The 14,062-nt window shown below is 27.5% G+C and overlaps 3 protein-coding genes across 6 annotated transcripts; 1 reads left to right on the top strand and 2 right to left on the bottom strand.

Moving 5' to 3' along the window:
• Window positions 1-467: 467 nt before the first annotated feature.
• On the bottom strand, window positions 468-6,932 carry spz5 (spatzle 5 Toll-1 receptor). Of its 2 annotated transcripts, XM_015322537.2 has the most exons (8): window positions 6,468-6,932; window positions 6,146-6,391; window positions 4,846-5,000; window positions 1,721-1,810; window positions 1,466-1,636; window positions 1,224-1,385; window positions 903-1,148; window positions 468-804 (listed from the first exon to the last, which is right to left on the bottom strand). In XM_015322537.2, exons 2-8 carry the CDS (start codon window positions 6,188-6,190, stop codon window positions 630-632), a joined length of 1,044 nt encoding a protein of 347 aa, XP_015178023.1. In that variant the 5' UTR covers window positions 6,191-6,391; window positions 6,468-6,932; the 3' UTR covers window positions 468-629. The 2 variants fall into 2 exon arrangements, with proteins under 2 accessions (XP_015178023.1, XP_089030769.1); XM_089174643.1 differs by having other exon boundaries at window positions 1,466-1,621; window positions 6,146-6,932.
• Window positions 6,933-7,075: 143 nt separating this feature from the next.
• betaggt-II (geranylgeranyl transferase type-2 subunit beta) lies at window positions 7,076-9,830 on the bottom strand. Its single transcript, XM_015322464.2, has 7 exons — window positions 9,481-9,830; window positions 9,265-9,363; window positions 9,061-9,165; window positions 8,494-8,850; window positions 8,231-8,375; window positions 7,972-8,147; window positions 7,076-7,884 (listed from the first exon to the last, which is right to left on the bottom strand). The coding sequence occupies exons 2-7, from the start codon at window positions 9,271-9,273 to the stop codon at window positions 7,672-7,674; spliced, it is 1,005 nt and encodes a 334-aa protein (XP_015177950.2). The 5' UTR covers window positions 9,274-9,363; window positions 9,481-9,830; the 3' UTR covers window positions 7,076-7,671.
• A 141-nt stretch (window positions 9,831-9,971) lies between these two features.
• Window positions 9,972-13,211, top strand: LOC107067190 (WD repeat-containing protein 43). 3 transcript variants are annotated; one of them, XM_015322463.2, is made up of 8 exons: window positions 9,972-10,127; window positions 10,204-10,435; window positions 10,786-11,283; window positions 11,381-11,828; window positions 11,908-12,217; window positions 12,316-12,560; window positions 12,634-12,797; window positions 12,871-13,211. In XM_015322463.2, exons 2-7 carry the CDS (start codon window positions 10,253-10,255, stop codon window positions 12,777-12,779), a joined length of 1,830 nt encoding a protein of 609 aa, XP_015177949.1. In that variant the 5' UTR covers window positions 9,972-10,127; window positions 10,204-10,252; the 3' UTR covers window positions 12,780-12,797; window positions 12,871-13,211. The 3 variants fall into 3 exon arrangements, with proteins under 3 accessions (XP_015177949.1, XP_015177946.1, XP_015177947.1); XM_015322460.2 differs by having other exon boundaries at window positions 12,634-13,211; XM_015322461.2 differs by having other exon boundaries at window positions 9,988-10,127; window positions 10,236-10,435; window positions 12,634-13,211.
• Window positions 13,212-14,062: the final 851 nt, after the last annotated feature.

A 14,062-nucleotide genomic window follows, 5' to 3' on the forward strand; every position in this document is an offset into this window, starting at 1 on the left:
AAGTAGGATTTGATATTACCGTTTGTCAGAAAAGTAAGTTTCTTCTTTTTAATTATAAAAAACAAAAAACAACAAGTTTATTATATTATCTACAGTGAGATATTCACAAATCTACTACTAATAACAAAGGACTTAAATTATAGAAGTTCTAATTAAACGTTGTCGAAAAAAAATAGAATAGTTTTCTTTTCAATTTTATCTTCTATTAAACAGATTCAAATCCCTACTTTTTAATCGCTACTTTTTAATCGATTTCTTATTCAAATTTTCTAAAATCCAACGAAAGATGCATTTTAAAATTCCGACATTCTTCAAAAATCTACTTTCAATCTTTACAAATCTTACTTTCATCATTTCATTTGATCAACTCGTAATAAATTACTTTTTTCAACATACGACTTCCTGAATTATTTAATATATTTATAAACAAACTTATTGCATCTTAATTAATTAATTAGATTGTAGAATCCAGCCATATAACGACACTTTATTATATTTTTATGACTTCTTACCTTATGTCATACCAATATGAGAATTTACGATGATATTTCTTCTCAATTTCCTTACAGTTATTATATATATATATATATATTTTTTTTTAAATATTATTAATAACTATATTATTATTATTATTCGCCGTTAAATTTAACCTGACACGAACAGCCATGTGGAAACCAAAAAACATCGGTGTAAAGTCGATTGCCGGTACCTTCTAAGGCAACCAATCTCTTTTGTACGAACTGTTGTTGACATGTGCTCGTGTATCCAAGAGGAACAGAACATAAACCATTACAAGTTTTTGTCCTATAAAAATTAAAATTTGTTATTATACATACACGAAGTCATTGCTTGTAAAGTATTAAAAGCGCAAACAAAAAAAATCAAATGAAAAATCAACTTACAAACACTTTTCACTTTTAACTAACTGCGAGTACTTGTCGTTTTGTTCTAAAAGATTAACAACATACATCCAGTTACCCCGACTGTTAAGGGCAGCCCTTGGTGCAATGTACTGCGCTTCGGTTGGACAAAGAGAAATAGTATCGATATCTGTTTGTCTCTTTCTTCGTTTTGTTTTCAAATTTACAAATTGTAAAAGTGGATTCTCGTGAAACGTTCGTGGTGTCACTTTATTGCTACGTGCATACCTAAATCGAAATACAAAATTGATAATAAAAACATCGATCGATTTTTGAAAAATATTAACATTCAAAATGTCTTACCCGTTGTTCGTCCACCAAGTTTGATCTTGTTTGAATGTATTTAAAGATGGCGTTTGGGAAAATACAGGAAATTCTGAATGCTGTTGTGGATGATACTTTGATAAAGATCCTGCGTCCAACAATGGATTTCTTTCAGGTCTCGAAGTTGTTACATATTTGTATCTGATTTATATAGAATTTCATGACGACATTCCGATGTTATGATTAATAGATAAAACAAAACATACAATTATTATATTTACCCATTGTGATGAGTATTATTAAACAAAGACCCGTATATTACAGTTGGTTGTCTATTAACTGGACGATGAATTGGTAAAATAGGCAAAGACTGTGAATATAAGGTAGGAGCATCCTGTCGTGGATACTCATAGCCTTGATGATAATCATGCGATGGGCTGATATGATTATTTCTTTCATTAAATGAATATAGATAGGTTTGTTCGTAATATCATTTTTTTCTTTTATTAACATTATCTAAATATCATTTAACAAACCTGTATGGGTTCAAATTCTCATTAGATTCATCCCTCAACGCCGTACTGAAGTCAAAGCTACATTTATCGATGAGAAATTTGATAAGTTGTCTGTAACATAAAAAAAAAAATAAAAAAATACAAGAATAAAAGCTCATAAAACTCACATACTATTAAAGGTAAAATTTGTAAAATTTCTTAAGTCATGTGTCACCTAAAAGAAATGTCGTTGCAAAAAATATTGAAAAATATGAGCAACGTTTTATAAAGATCGTAAAGATTGAAGAACACGTTGTCGACACAAGTATCACGTATGCTAATTTCAAATTCTAATCGTTAGTACATAAAACATGAGAAAACAAAAAAGAAAAAGTAAAGAAGAAGAAGAAGAAGAAGACAACAACAAAAAAAGAATGTTTACACGCGTTCCATATTACAAACATCTATCTAATAGACTTTCAAAACGATCGGGTCAGAAAGTTGACGACTTCTTTCTGTCATTTATATTGTCGAAGGAAAAAAATGTCAACGGTAAGATGGTTGATGAGGGAAGGGGGGTGGGGATAGTTAGAAAAAAAAAAAAATTCGTAATTTTATCTACGTGTGTAAGACGAATTTAACATGTCGAAGATGTATACTGTAGGTACATAGATCTTGAAACTTTCTCCGTAGACGAGAAACATCGGCTAAAGGTGTTTCCGATGTTTAATTCATAGCCGGCAGCTATAATGTATTTCTTTCTTTTTTTTTCTTTCTTTCTTTCTTTCTTTCATTCGTGACCGTTATACAACCTCGAGTATTCTTTAACTATGATTAACTGTAATCTAGAATAATGTTTATCTCTTGTCTTGTCTCTCGTCCTCGCTTTTTCTCAATTCTAACGTCTTTCTAATAACGTCATAATTAATCTTCGAATGAATTTATTAAATTAGCTACATTCATGAATTCATCATTCAATTATATATCGTAGAATATCTATCGATATTTTTTCATTCGAATATTTCTATCTATTCGTGATAAAAAAAATATTCAATTTGCAATTACAACGTTAACGTACGATCATCGTATCGTTTGTTAACAATATATAATATACATTTTTTATTTTATTTATTTATTCTCACGAAAGTAAGAAAGAGGTCGACCGGACTTACGCGCTTCTCCGAAGTAATAAGAAAGCATTGCCTTTCACTATGAATCGATCTAAGAATAGTGACCACGATGAATTTATTTCTACATTGAGTGATCTTTGTACTAAGTCGTAAAAAAAAAAAAAAAAAAAAGATAGGTACTCGTGGGAGTGAAAAATAAAATATCGAAATGAAAAAAAGAACATAAAACTATCGTAGTAATAGCTAGATTTTTATAGATTATCTATGATTACTTGGAAACAATAATAAAACTTGATATAGCGTGATAAGTAGTTATGAAACAGATACATTATCAAACTAACTACTTGATGAATTTATTAAATGACATTTTTATTCAATTAGAAATACTAATTTATCGTCTGTTTAACAATCTGTAATAACTACGTGAAATAAATTACTTAATTGAATAATCAATGTGTCTTACGAACTAGTTAATAATATAACTGAAATAATTAGATAGAAAAAAAAATCGTATTGTATTCAATTAGAAGAGTATGAGAGGAAGGGAAAGATAGTGTGAAGAGTTAAGAAACTACACTTTCAAAGACTGTATAATTGTAGATGTGTGGTTACTCAAACGAGCATATACACTTTTTCCCAACCACCTTGCTCCTGTCTGTTTGACATGTGAGATAATAATATTACCTATCCCTAGTAATCTCATCTTGAATGTAATAGTCGAAAGCAGGGCATGTTCTGTCATTTCTACGTATAATACATAACATCCTGAGAAATTTCGTTATGAAATTCCTTTTCGTTTTCTATCATCGTTCATTCTTGTTGGATCTTTTACAGAGATTCCTCTTTTTCAATTTTTTTTTATCAAACAAAATTATTTGAAACAAATTAATATTCATTTTAGGCGAATGATAATATTAATACGTAATAATTAAATTTAAATACAAAATTAAAAAAAAAAATCAATTTCAATTTTCGATTGATAAAAATACAATAAATTACATTAAAATTGAAATATTACGTGGACTGGAAAGTAATGTCCAATTTTGTATATTTTTTATCAAAAAATATCAAAAACTTTGATTGATTTTGATCAATTTGTTATTAAAAATGTGCATACTAGATGATGAAAGGTTGTTGATAACGAGGTTGATTATGTTATTGACTAAAAATATAAATTTATTAGAAATGTATTCTTTTGAATTTAAGGTTAGAAAACAACGTTACTTTCCAGTTCATCTAATATTTATATTTATAACTATTACGTCAAACAAACAAAAAATAAAATAAACAAAATTAAATGAAGAATTAATTGATATTACAGTAAATATGTATAAGAAGGTGTTATTTAGAAAAGAAAAAGAAAAATCATCATTTTCGTAACGGGTTTGATAAATATCTTGACAGGTGTCTTGCATGACCACCACATCAAGGCCACGGTCATAGTCCGATGATCGTACAACAAAACTCATGGATAATATTGTGTTGTAATTTTCTTATCATTGTTTCGTATCTTTCACTTCGTTACATTTTACATAACATTTACGCGATTTTATACGATTCTAACTACATTATTTCTCTCTCTCTCTCTTTTTTCTATTGTAATGAGAATTTCGGTGAATGAATTGAAAGATAAAATAAAATAAATACAAAAAGGTAAATACATAAATAAAATTAAGTTAAAGAATATCGAATTATGGAACCGTTTCTTCCATAACTTTCCCTTCAGGGAGGAAGATTTGACACGCACGGAAATCATTCGTATGCCATACGAGTTTCGGAAACGTTCGTAAGAATTTCAATACCTGGAAGCGGGCCTGACTTCAATTTTTTTTTTTTTTTTTCTATTTATTTCCTTTTTCTCCTTCTCTTTTTTTTCGGTAATAGTATTAAATGGGAAACAAGACAAAGCTTCATTCGTACAACATTGACAAAAGTCAGCAGTGATATTACATCCGTTAATACATTATCTCATTTTAATTATGTATTACGAATGTAAAATGAAATATTTCAATATTTAAACTTGCTATTTTTACTTACTGTGGATAATGATCCAAAGTTTCGCAAAACGTTTGACCAGGTTTAGCACATCCTGGAGTATGTCCTGGAGGTGCTGGAACGAAGGGTTCATATTGTGGTCGTCCAGGACAACCATATTCCGTACAAGGTTCACCTCGTGTTCCCACTAAAAATATCTTACGATATTTTTTATTTTTTTTTTTTATTTTTTGCATTTATTTATTACAATGAAATTCAAATTATTTGTTATGATTAATAGAAATAGAAATTATTAGTCATAATTGTTAAATGCAATCTTATATGAAATGAGACTGTTGTTAAGCATATTATAAAACTTATATTTACGATTTAATTATTTTTCTTGATTTTATTTTATTACGTTTACTATGTTTTTTTTTTCTAATTTTTCATCTCGTTCATTTATCCTAAATCGATAGAATTAATGATATATATGTATATCTATGAATGAACATTAACATAAAAGAAATTTCGAAACCTGCAAAGAACATTGATAAGACTTATTCTTCCTGTCGATTCGAAAGTATTGTATTATACATTGATTTTAAAAGTGTCTTTTGTCGTTCACGAGGTCGTTCCACATTCACGAAACCAAGAGTGACTCAACCCGGATTCGTAGAACTAAACTCGTTCGAATCTATCGTTTTAATGGTTACCACAGTAAACATAAATTATAAACTCATACATAATAATTACGATGTTAATAGCATTATAATTTCTTCTTCGCAAAGCGAATTTGTTCCAGTTAAAGATAAAAAAAAAAAAAAGAAAAAAAGAACAGCACGTGCAAGGCATTAGAGAATAAAAAAGGAAGAATGAAACGTTGTTACGATGAACAATGATGCTAGTGATCGATGTGTATATTTTTCTATTAAGGATTATTATGTTTTCCATTGAATTTGATTAAGCGGAAATATACTTTTAATCGCAATTAATTTTTTGTTTTTTTTTTTTTTTTGTAATTAATAGTATGGAATTCTGATGTAACATCTTTATACAAAACGAATGAATTGGTATTACGTTAATGATCTTTCTTTCCCTTGACTCATCGTATGACATCGTCTAAGCTATTAACAAGTTGTCGATCGTCGAATGAACGCTAAGAAAACAAGTAATGAAAAATTATTATAATTATGAGCCGTTCTCTTGTGCGATAGAAGTAAAGTATACAATGAATTATATGAGAAACTAACTTGCAATAGTCAATGTTGATCGATACAATACAAACGTTAATATAGAAAATGTATAGTTAGTCAAAATAATATAATTATTAAATGAATGAATAAAATCGTAAAATACTTACAAATAGGAATAGTTGTGTTAGAATAATTCTCGTCTCTCGATCCATTATTGTTTGTTTGTTTTTTTTTTTTTTTTAAATTTATTCGTTCTTTGCACGTCTTATAAACGTGTCGATCGAATTATAATTTTAACGATTTTTTCTTAACGATCATTTATTATTTATATATATATCACATAAAATAATCAAAATCAATTCCGTTTTTGATCGCTGAATAATTGTATCGAACAAAACGCACGTGTTCGACAGCTGAAACCAACAAACTATAATTGTAAAAGATAATTTACAAGATCGTTAAGTAGTTAACAACACGATTACGAATTACGTTTTTAAAAGGAAATCACTTAGTCGAAATAACGAATAACACCGTTTGAAGAACGGTCCATCCAGAACGGAAGACGATTATAATATAATGATTAATAACGTTATGTGTTCGATTGATGATATATATTAACGTTGAAATAATTGTTAATATTGAAAGAATAATATTCCCTTTGATACAATGGCAATAATAATACGATTTCGATAAAACGTTCAATGACCCGTTATCAATATCGATTAATTAACAATAAGAGTATAAAGATCGGGCTTTTCTATGTTGAGTAGTTTCTTGGTACGGGGCCTAACGCGTTTTGTCCCGCTTCATTTTACGCGGGCCGGTCTTAGGCCAGTTAAAGTCAGTATGTCCACGCACATAGGTTTACTCATAGTCGAAGGTGGGGTAAATACGGACATGTATACTTTCACTATGGTCAGGAACGTGGACCAATTGAGTATATCATATGACTCACAATACTTATTACAGATTCATTAGATTTTCCTGTTTATTTATCTTATCGACATCTTTATTGAAAAATATATTGATTTATTCATTTTATTCATGAATTTGTTTAATTTATCTCTCAAGTGTAAACAAAATGCATCTTTTACGAATCCAGTAGAATTAACAATTTATTTGTTAAAATTACATTCTGTAGATATTAAGATTAAATAATAGACGAGTAAGGACATCTGTGAGACTCTCCAACAAAATAACTTTATGTGAAGCAGGATAACGTAAAGCAATGGGAAATTGAATAATTTCTTGACTGGAATTCTTGATTGGAATGAAATATCATTTACATTTTTCTAGATATTAAATAATTTCTTTTACAATCATTTTTTCTAAAAAAAAAAAAAATGTTTATTATTGCAATAAAGTTATTAATAATATAAGAGACAAATACAATTATCAATTTTATTTTGATTTGTAATGTTTCTGTTAATAATAATTTAATGTCATTTTCCCTTACCTAAAATATTTTGTATAATAAATACAACAAACATAAAGGAAAACCATATAAAACATAGAAACAAAAACCATATATAAAAAAAAAAATAATAATGATTTACCCAGAAAAAAAAATCTTTCACCTTTTAAATTGTGATATATAATGTAAATATATTCTTAAACTTTTTATAAAGTAAATTCATTTTTTAAATCGTTCATGTGTGTGTGTGTGTGTATATATATATATATATGTATTAAATCATGTTTCCATTCGTGCTGGTTTCAAACCTAAACGATCTACTACATATTGTGGTAAACAAAAAGTTGGATTAACTTCTTTCAATGGATAATCAGTATGGAGTAACGATAACGCAGCAAGTCCGAATAAAGTATGAAAAGGATCAGAAACATCACCAGGTCTATCGCCAAAGCCTCCAATTTCGGTATCTTGACACGACAAAATAAAACTTATCTGTTGTATAAAAAAAATGTAAAGAAATATTTGTTGAATATTTTCTTTTAATTAATGATATTATTTATATGATGAAAAATTACTCACTAAACGTTTTTTATCTATCCAATGAAGACGATTTAAAATTGTAAGCGTTGAAAGAACCCACCAAGAATAACATACATCTGGTAATTTTTCTGGTCTACCATTGAGACCACCCGATGGAAGTTGTCTTTCACACAACCACCAACCTAAACGATCTGCATCTACTAAGTGTAAATGTCCTAAATATAAAAAAGAAACTTATATATATATATATAACAAAATTCTATGTATATATTATTTATAATATTATAATATGAATTACCCGTAATTGATAATAATCCTACACAGCAATAAATTAAACCAGCATGACTTTCAGAACCAGGTTTAGAACCAAATCCACCATCAAAGTTCATACATTTCATTACAAATTCTACTGCCTTGTCCACATCTATAGCATCTAAACGATTCTAAAATTCAAAGTTATATGTTTTACATATCAATATATTGAAAAAAAAAAAAGAAAAAAAGATCTTTTTTTTTTTCAATTTGAACATCTGTTAATATATACATTGAAATATTTCTTACCAACAGTGTTAAAGTAGTAACTGCACAGAAAGAAAATCTAGTATCTATTTCACCCCAAATATCACCGGTAAAACTACCATCCGGTTGTTGCCTTTCTTTAACATATTTAACAACTTTTTCTGTATCAATTACATCTAATGCATCATAAAGGCATAATATTTGGACTGCACTTAGTGTGTAAAGTATATGTGGATCATGATGTACACTAGGAGAAATCCCACCGCTATCGCTTTGACATTGTTTGATAAATTCTAAAATTTCCTCTTTCTTGGTTTCATCAAGTTTTCCCATTAAATCTAATGCGGTAAGGCCCCAATACAATCCAGACATTCTTAAATGTTCCGTCATACAGTAATACTAAAAATTAACACATTAGAAGTTTAATTAATTTCATCCTAAATTAAAATTCATTGTCAAAAATGAATGTTTACAATTTTCAAATGAAAATTTTAGAGTCGCTGTAGCTATTTATCTTTAAACTGTATATATATTGTAGATATAAATGTAGACATATGTTAACATATGGAAAATCCTAAATACTAAGAACTAAATGTAAATAATACTTACATATTCATCTTTACTGTCTCCAAATTTCATGAGATACTTAGCATGTTTGTCTAATAGTAATTCTGGGAGAACAGGTGGTAGTTGAACATCGTGTGTCAAAATCGGCTAGAAAAAAAATATATATATATATATAAAATTACATTAATATAGAAATATATAAATGTATATATGTATATATAACCAAAATATAACAAATCTACAAACCATTTTCATATTATATTGAATATATTTCACTTATAAGTGATATCAATGATATATTTTAATATTTAAGGCTTCTCCTTAAACGATCTCTCTCACAGTGCACTGTAAAATAATAATAAACCAGTTTGTCAGGATATTATATAAATAAACTCTAAAAAAAAAAATTAAAAAAAATAAAAATTAAGGACAGGTATTAAAAGAGAGAAAAAACAATCTTACCATTTATAGGGTGTGTCTCAAACAACTTTCTCATTAAAATAATATTCCAAATACATATTAATTAGAAGATATATAAATATTAAAAATATCAAGAAATTCTAATCAATTCTATTAAAACAACTACAATGAGTATTTGACATCAAGAAGGTAAATCGGTTAATAAAAATAAGAATATAAGGATATCATATTAAACAGATAAAATCATGAATAAACATATTTAATAAGATTATTATAACTATAATAATTACAAAGAAATAATAAATATTGTTTAAATAAAAGATTTGGTCATTTCATTTAATCAAAATAATGATTTTAAGTTAACACGTATATATGTATTGTAATAAAACGTCCTTCTCTTTCCTTAGCTTTTTTTAATAAGTAGTAAAAGTAAGTGTCTGCACAAATCTGGACAAGTTATGCAGTTACTAAAAACGATTTGAGCGCTCCTACCGGCACTTTTAGAAACTATCAATTTAAGCTTTTCATCATAACAACTATAACCTATCTTTTCTACATAATGCCATGGGTTGTTAGCCCATGTGGCTTTATACTTCGACTTTATCAAATTCTTTTTTTCAACAGCCTTTGCCAACACGAGTTGTACTATCTAAATTTTTAAAGTGGAATAAATATTTGACTTAACAGAGGTAAATATTATTATCAGGATATTTCTAATGAAATTAATATGCACACACTGATATTTGAAATTAAACTTATTTACAGTTATACTTTAGAACTATTACAAATATATATAGAATCAGAAGATACAATAATGGCGAACATCACCGCTTGTACCGCGTTTTCTCACGATGGACAATTTTTCGCTCATTGTGGAATTGATGGAAAATTAAAAATTTGGGAGACAGCAACGAATAGACTCAAGCAAGAATATATACCTAATCTACATCTTAATTCGCCATGCAGTGTATTATGCTGGATTTCTGTAAATATTCAGGTAATAAATGTAACGGTATGCCATGTGTTTTTTTTTTTTTATTATTTGTCTATTCTCAATTATATCAATGTAAATATTAATTTTTAATTGTCGCTTTTTTGTTCTATTATTAGTTACTATTAATTTATTCATCTTACAATTATGTATAACATTTCAATTATTTCTTAATTATAAAACTTTAATAGATTTTTATAATAAAATGAATTTAGGTTATAGTAGATCTAATGTGAATATTTATTGAAGTACATATTTGTTCATTGATATAATTTAAATATTAAAAATAGTATTTTATTGCATCAAAATATATTATAATTATATTATTATTCATTAATATTTTAATATTATTCTAGCCATCACCATGGAAGAAACGCAGGAAGAAGGGGATTATGGAAGAGGTGGAACAAAAAGGAATTATTGTTATGGGATCTGTAAATGGAATGATCACTTTATATGATGTTGCAGCTGCTGCTGTTTGTGGTCAATTAGAAAATGGCCATTCTTCGTGTGTAACAGCATTGACTTGGTCTGCAAATAATGGTTTATTCACAGCTGCAGATGATCATTATATAATTGAATGGAATATGAAAGAAAATGGTATTAAATCTAAGTGGAAATCTGGTAAGGCAAAAGTTACAGCCTTAGAAGTAACGCAAGACGGAAAATCCATAATTTCTGCTGAAAGAATAATCAAATGGTGGAATTTATCTACGAAGCAAGTTATTCGGACTTTTACTGGACATGCTGGACAAGTTACTTCTTTAAATGCAATAACAGTGAATCAAGATACCAGTTATTTAATTAGTGGTGCCAGCGACGATAGATATCTTAGTATATGGTCACTTGATGAGGTATATTTATTATACAACATATGATTATCATTTGTATTTTTAACTAAATAGAAAATGTCACATCGATTTTTAATGATACTATTTTCAATTTGATTAGACGAAGAATGATAAGTGTTCTGCTGCTTCATTAACTATGCAAGATGAAGCCATGTCTGTTTCTGTACACGTGACTGAAGAGGATTCTCAGATGATGGTATTAGCCATTACTAGATCAGGACAAGCACATGTTTTTAAATATCAACCAAATGGACGTTCCAAGCCACTGAAGCCAACGCTAACAATTGCAGTTGCTTCTGATGGAAATCAAAAAGATGCTGTACAGTTGATTCCTATTTTTATGGCAAAATTGATAGAAAATGGAAAGTTATTATTAGCGTATGGTTCTTACATAAATTTAACATTTGAAAAAATAACGCCAGATTATTCGGATAAAATACAATATTTAATACGTTCTGAAATAAAAAAGACAAAAGAAAGGAAAGAAGAATTAATTACAAAAGTAAAAGCTGTCATTACGGAGGATAATGTTGAATATCTTGTTCCTGGTTGGTAATATATAATTTTTGTTTATTAAAATTTCATTATATTTCCTGTCAGCTAATTAAATGTTATTGTTACTTTTAGGAGCAACAAATACAACGACTAAAAGAAATAGGACTAGTTCGGCGGGTTCACAATTACCTTTAAAAGATAGATTAGAAAATCTTAGTTTTAATGTTGAAACTAATTCTACAGGTAAGATACCTTTGAAAGGAACTAATATGATACAGTTACTAATGCAAGGACTAAACAGTAAGGATAGGACCATTCTAAATAATGTATTATATACGAAAAATGAAAGAACAATTAGAAATACTATTGCCAGATTGCCCGTCCAGGCAATAACACCTTTGCTGAAAGAATTATGTACTATGTTACAAGGCAAAACTTATCCGTAAGATATATATATATATATATTTTTTTTTGTAATTAATAATGTTGTTAATTATTAAGTATTGTAATTATTCATAAAATAATGTTTTTTTTTTCTAGGAGTAAAATAGCTACCATGTGGTTAAATACATTGGTGACAACACATGCAGCACATCTTATATCGCATCCAGATATCGGAGAATCACTTAGTCCTATCTTATGCTTGATTGATGCGAAGTTAATGTTATTAACTGAAATATCCAAATTACGAGGACGAGTTTCACTTGTGACAGGACAAATATCCGGATGTAAAGAAGAACAAGACACCATGATGGATGATACTTTACTTGTCTATCAAGATGCTGGTAAGAATTTATGATTAATATTATCTTATATTTATATTATCTTAATGTTTAAAATCAATTTGTGTTTATATAGATTCATCTGATGAAGGTCCTGCCGTAGAAGATGTTGATTTAGAAAGCGAATCGGATGAGAATTGGGAAGGAATTTCGGATCAAGAAGAACAAAATGAAAATGATAAAAGTATTATATTTAAAGAGGAAGATGATATGAGCAGTTGAATTTTGTTTGCCATCTCTGTACGATTGTTTGTTATAAATGTTAAAAGTACAATGCTATTAGTACAGATTTTTATATAAAATTTATTTCTAGAATCGAGTTCCTGAGAAGTGTAAATAGCAAATACAAAATCTGTTGGATAAAACCTTTAAGTGGATTGCATTTTCAATCCTTTGACATCTCTAGATTTAACTCTGAAATATATTTTAAAAAGTGATCGTGCAATCTGCTGAGGGATTATGCCAAAGAATTATTCATAATATTTATGAGTAGACTTATTGTAAAGACTGATATAAGATGACAGCTACATTTATTTAATGTAGTTCTTAATCAGAAATGACTTATTCATACTTTTTTTATATTACTATATCTGTTAAATATATGGTAAGCATAAGGAAGGTGTATATACATAATAAAGAAACATTTATTTATCATTTCTGTTTTTTCCTTTTTTTTTGTTGTTGTTGTTGTTTTTATTTATTTTTACGTTAACCCAAATTTTGTTAACGTGTGAAAAATAAGATAAAAACGACAATAATTTTTGAACTTTAATTAACAAACTGATTGCACGATTTTTACTTCTTAGATGAATATTTAAAAAAATCTATTACTTTTATATCGTATTATTAAATTATTATTATTATTATATTATATTAATCTTGGATATGCACTTGCAATGCAACTGTATTTGAATTGAAAAAGAGTCAGTTGTTTAGTTCAAATAAAACAAAATAAATCGTTGAAACATATTCTGTTGTTCAATATAGTTTTCAATAACATTTTATTTAACATCGTTCAATATTATGTAGCATTCGGTATTGAAAGAATCATTTGTATTCGAATTTATAATGAATAAAATACAATATGGATAATATAACTACTATGAAAAGTTTTCATTATGTAATGACTAAGTTTGCTAATCTTCTGATTACATTAAAACAAAAAATTGGTAAATTACGAAGCAACATTCGTGAAGATATAAATAACTTCAAAAAAGATGATAATGGGAAGAATCAATATATTGTAACCTCTAATACAGAAACTCAAGCTAATGACAAATCTAAAATATATCAAATGATAATAGATTTGGAAAAACAATTAAATATATTAGTAAATATTTTTAACGTGCGTAATATTTGATTTCGATTTTATATATATATTTATATTTTAATTAGTGATAATTTATTACGTTAACATAAAATTATTGATAAAAAAATAACATCATATTTGTTTGATGTTAACTTTTCATTAAAAGTATATTTGAAAAAAGATGACATAAAAATAT

This window comes from Polistes dominula, unplaced genomic scaffold (genome assembly GCF_049000335.1).
Source record: "Polistes dominula isolate Pdom_NZ unplaced genomic scaffold, Pdom_raw_medaka contig_16, whole genome shotgun sequence".
NCBI classification, from domain to species: Eukaryota; Metazoa; Arthropoda; class Insecta; order Hymenoptera; family Vespidae; genus Polistes; species Polistes dominula.

Coding starts and splice junctions, on each gene's coding strand:
- LOC107067190 (XM_015322460.2), top strand. CDS start 10,253: ATGGCGAACATCACCGCTTGTACCGCGTTTTCTCACGATGGACAATTT. Junction 12,218..12,315: donor TTACAAGGCAAAACTTATCC/GTAAGATATATA, acceptor TTTTTTTTCTAG/GAGTAAAATAGCTACCATGT. Junction 12,561..12,633: donor ACTTGTCTATCAAGATGCTG/GTAAGAATTTAT, acceptor GTGTTTATATAG/ATTCATCTGATGAAGGTCCT.
- betaggt-II (XM_015322464.2), bottom strand. Junction 8,851..9,060: donor GAGACAGTAAAGATGAATAT/GTAAGTATTATT, acceptor GTTAATTTTTAG/TATTACTGTATGACGGAACA. Junction 8,376..8,493: donor TTACTACTTTAACACTGTTG/GTAAGAAATATT, acceptor TTTGAATTTTAG/AATCGTTTAGATGCTATAGA.
- spz5 (XM_015322537.2), bottom strand. CDS start 6,190: ATGGATCGAGAGACGAGAATTATTCTAACACAACTATTCCTATTT. Junction 5,001..6,145: donor TAACACAACTATTCCTATTT/GTAAGTATTTTA, acceptor AAATATCGTAAG/ATATTTTTAGTGGGAACACG. Junction 1,637..1,720: donor GAGAATTTGAACCCATACAG/GTTTGTTAAATG, acceptor ATTTAATGAAAG/AAATAATCATATCAGCCCAT.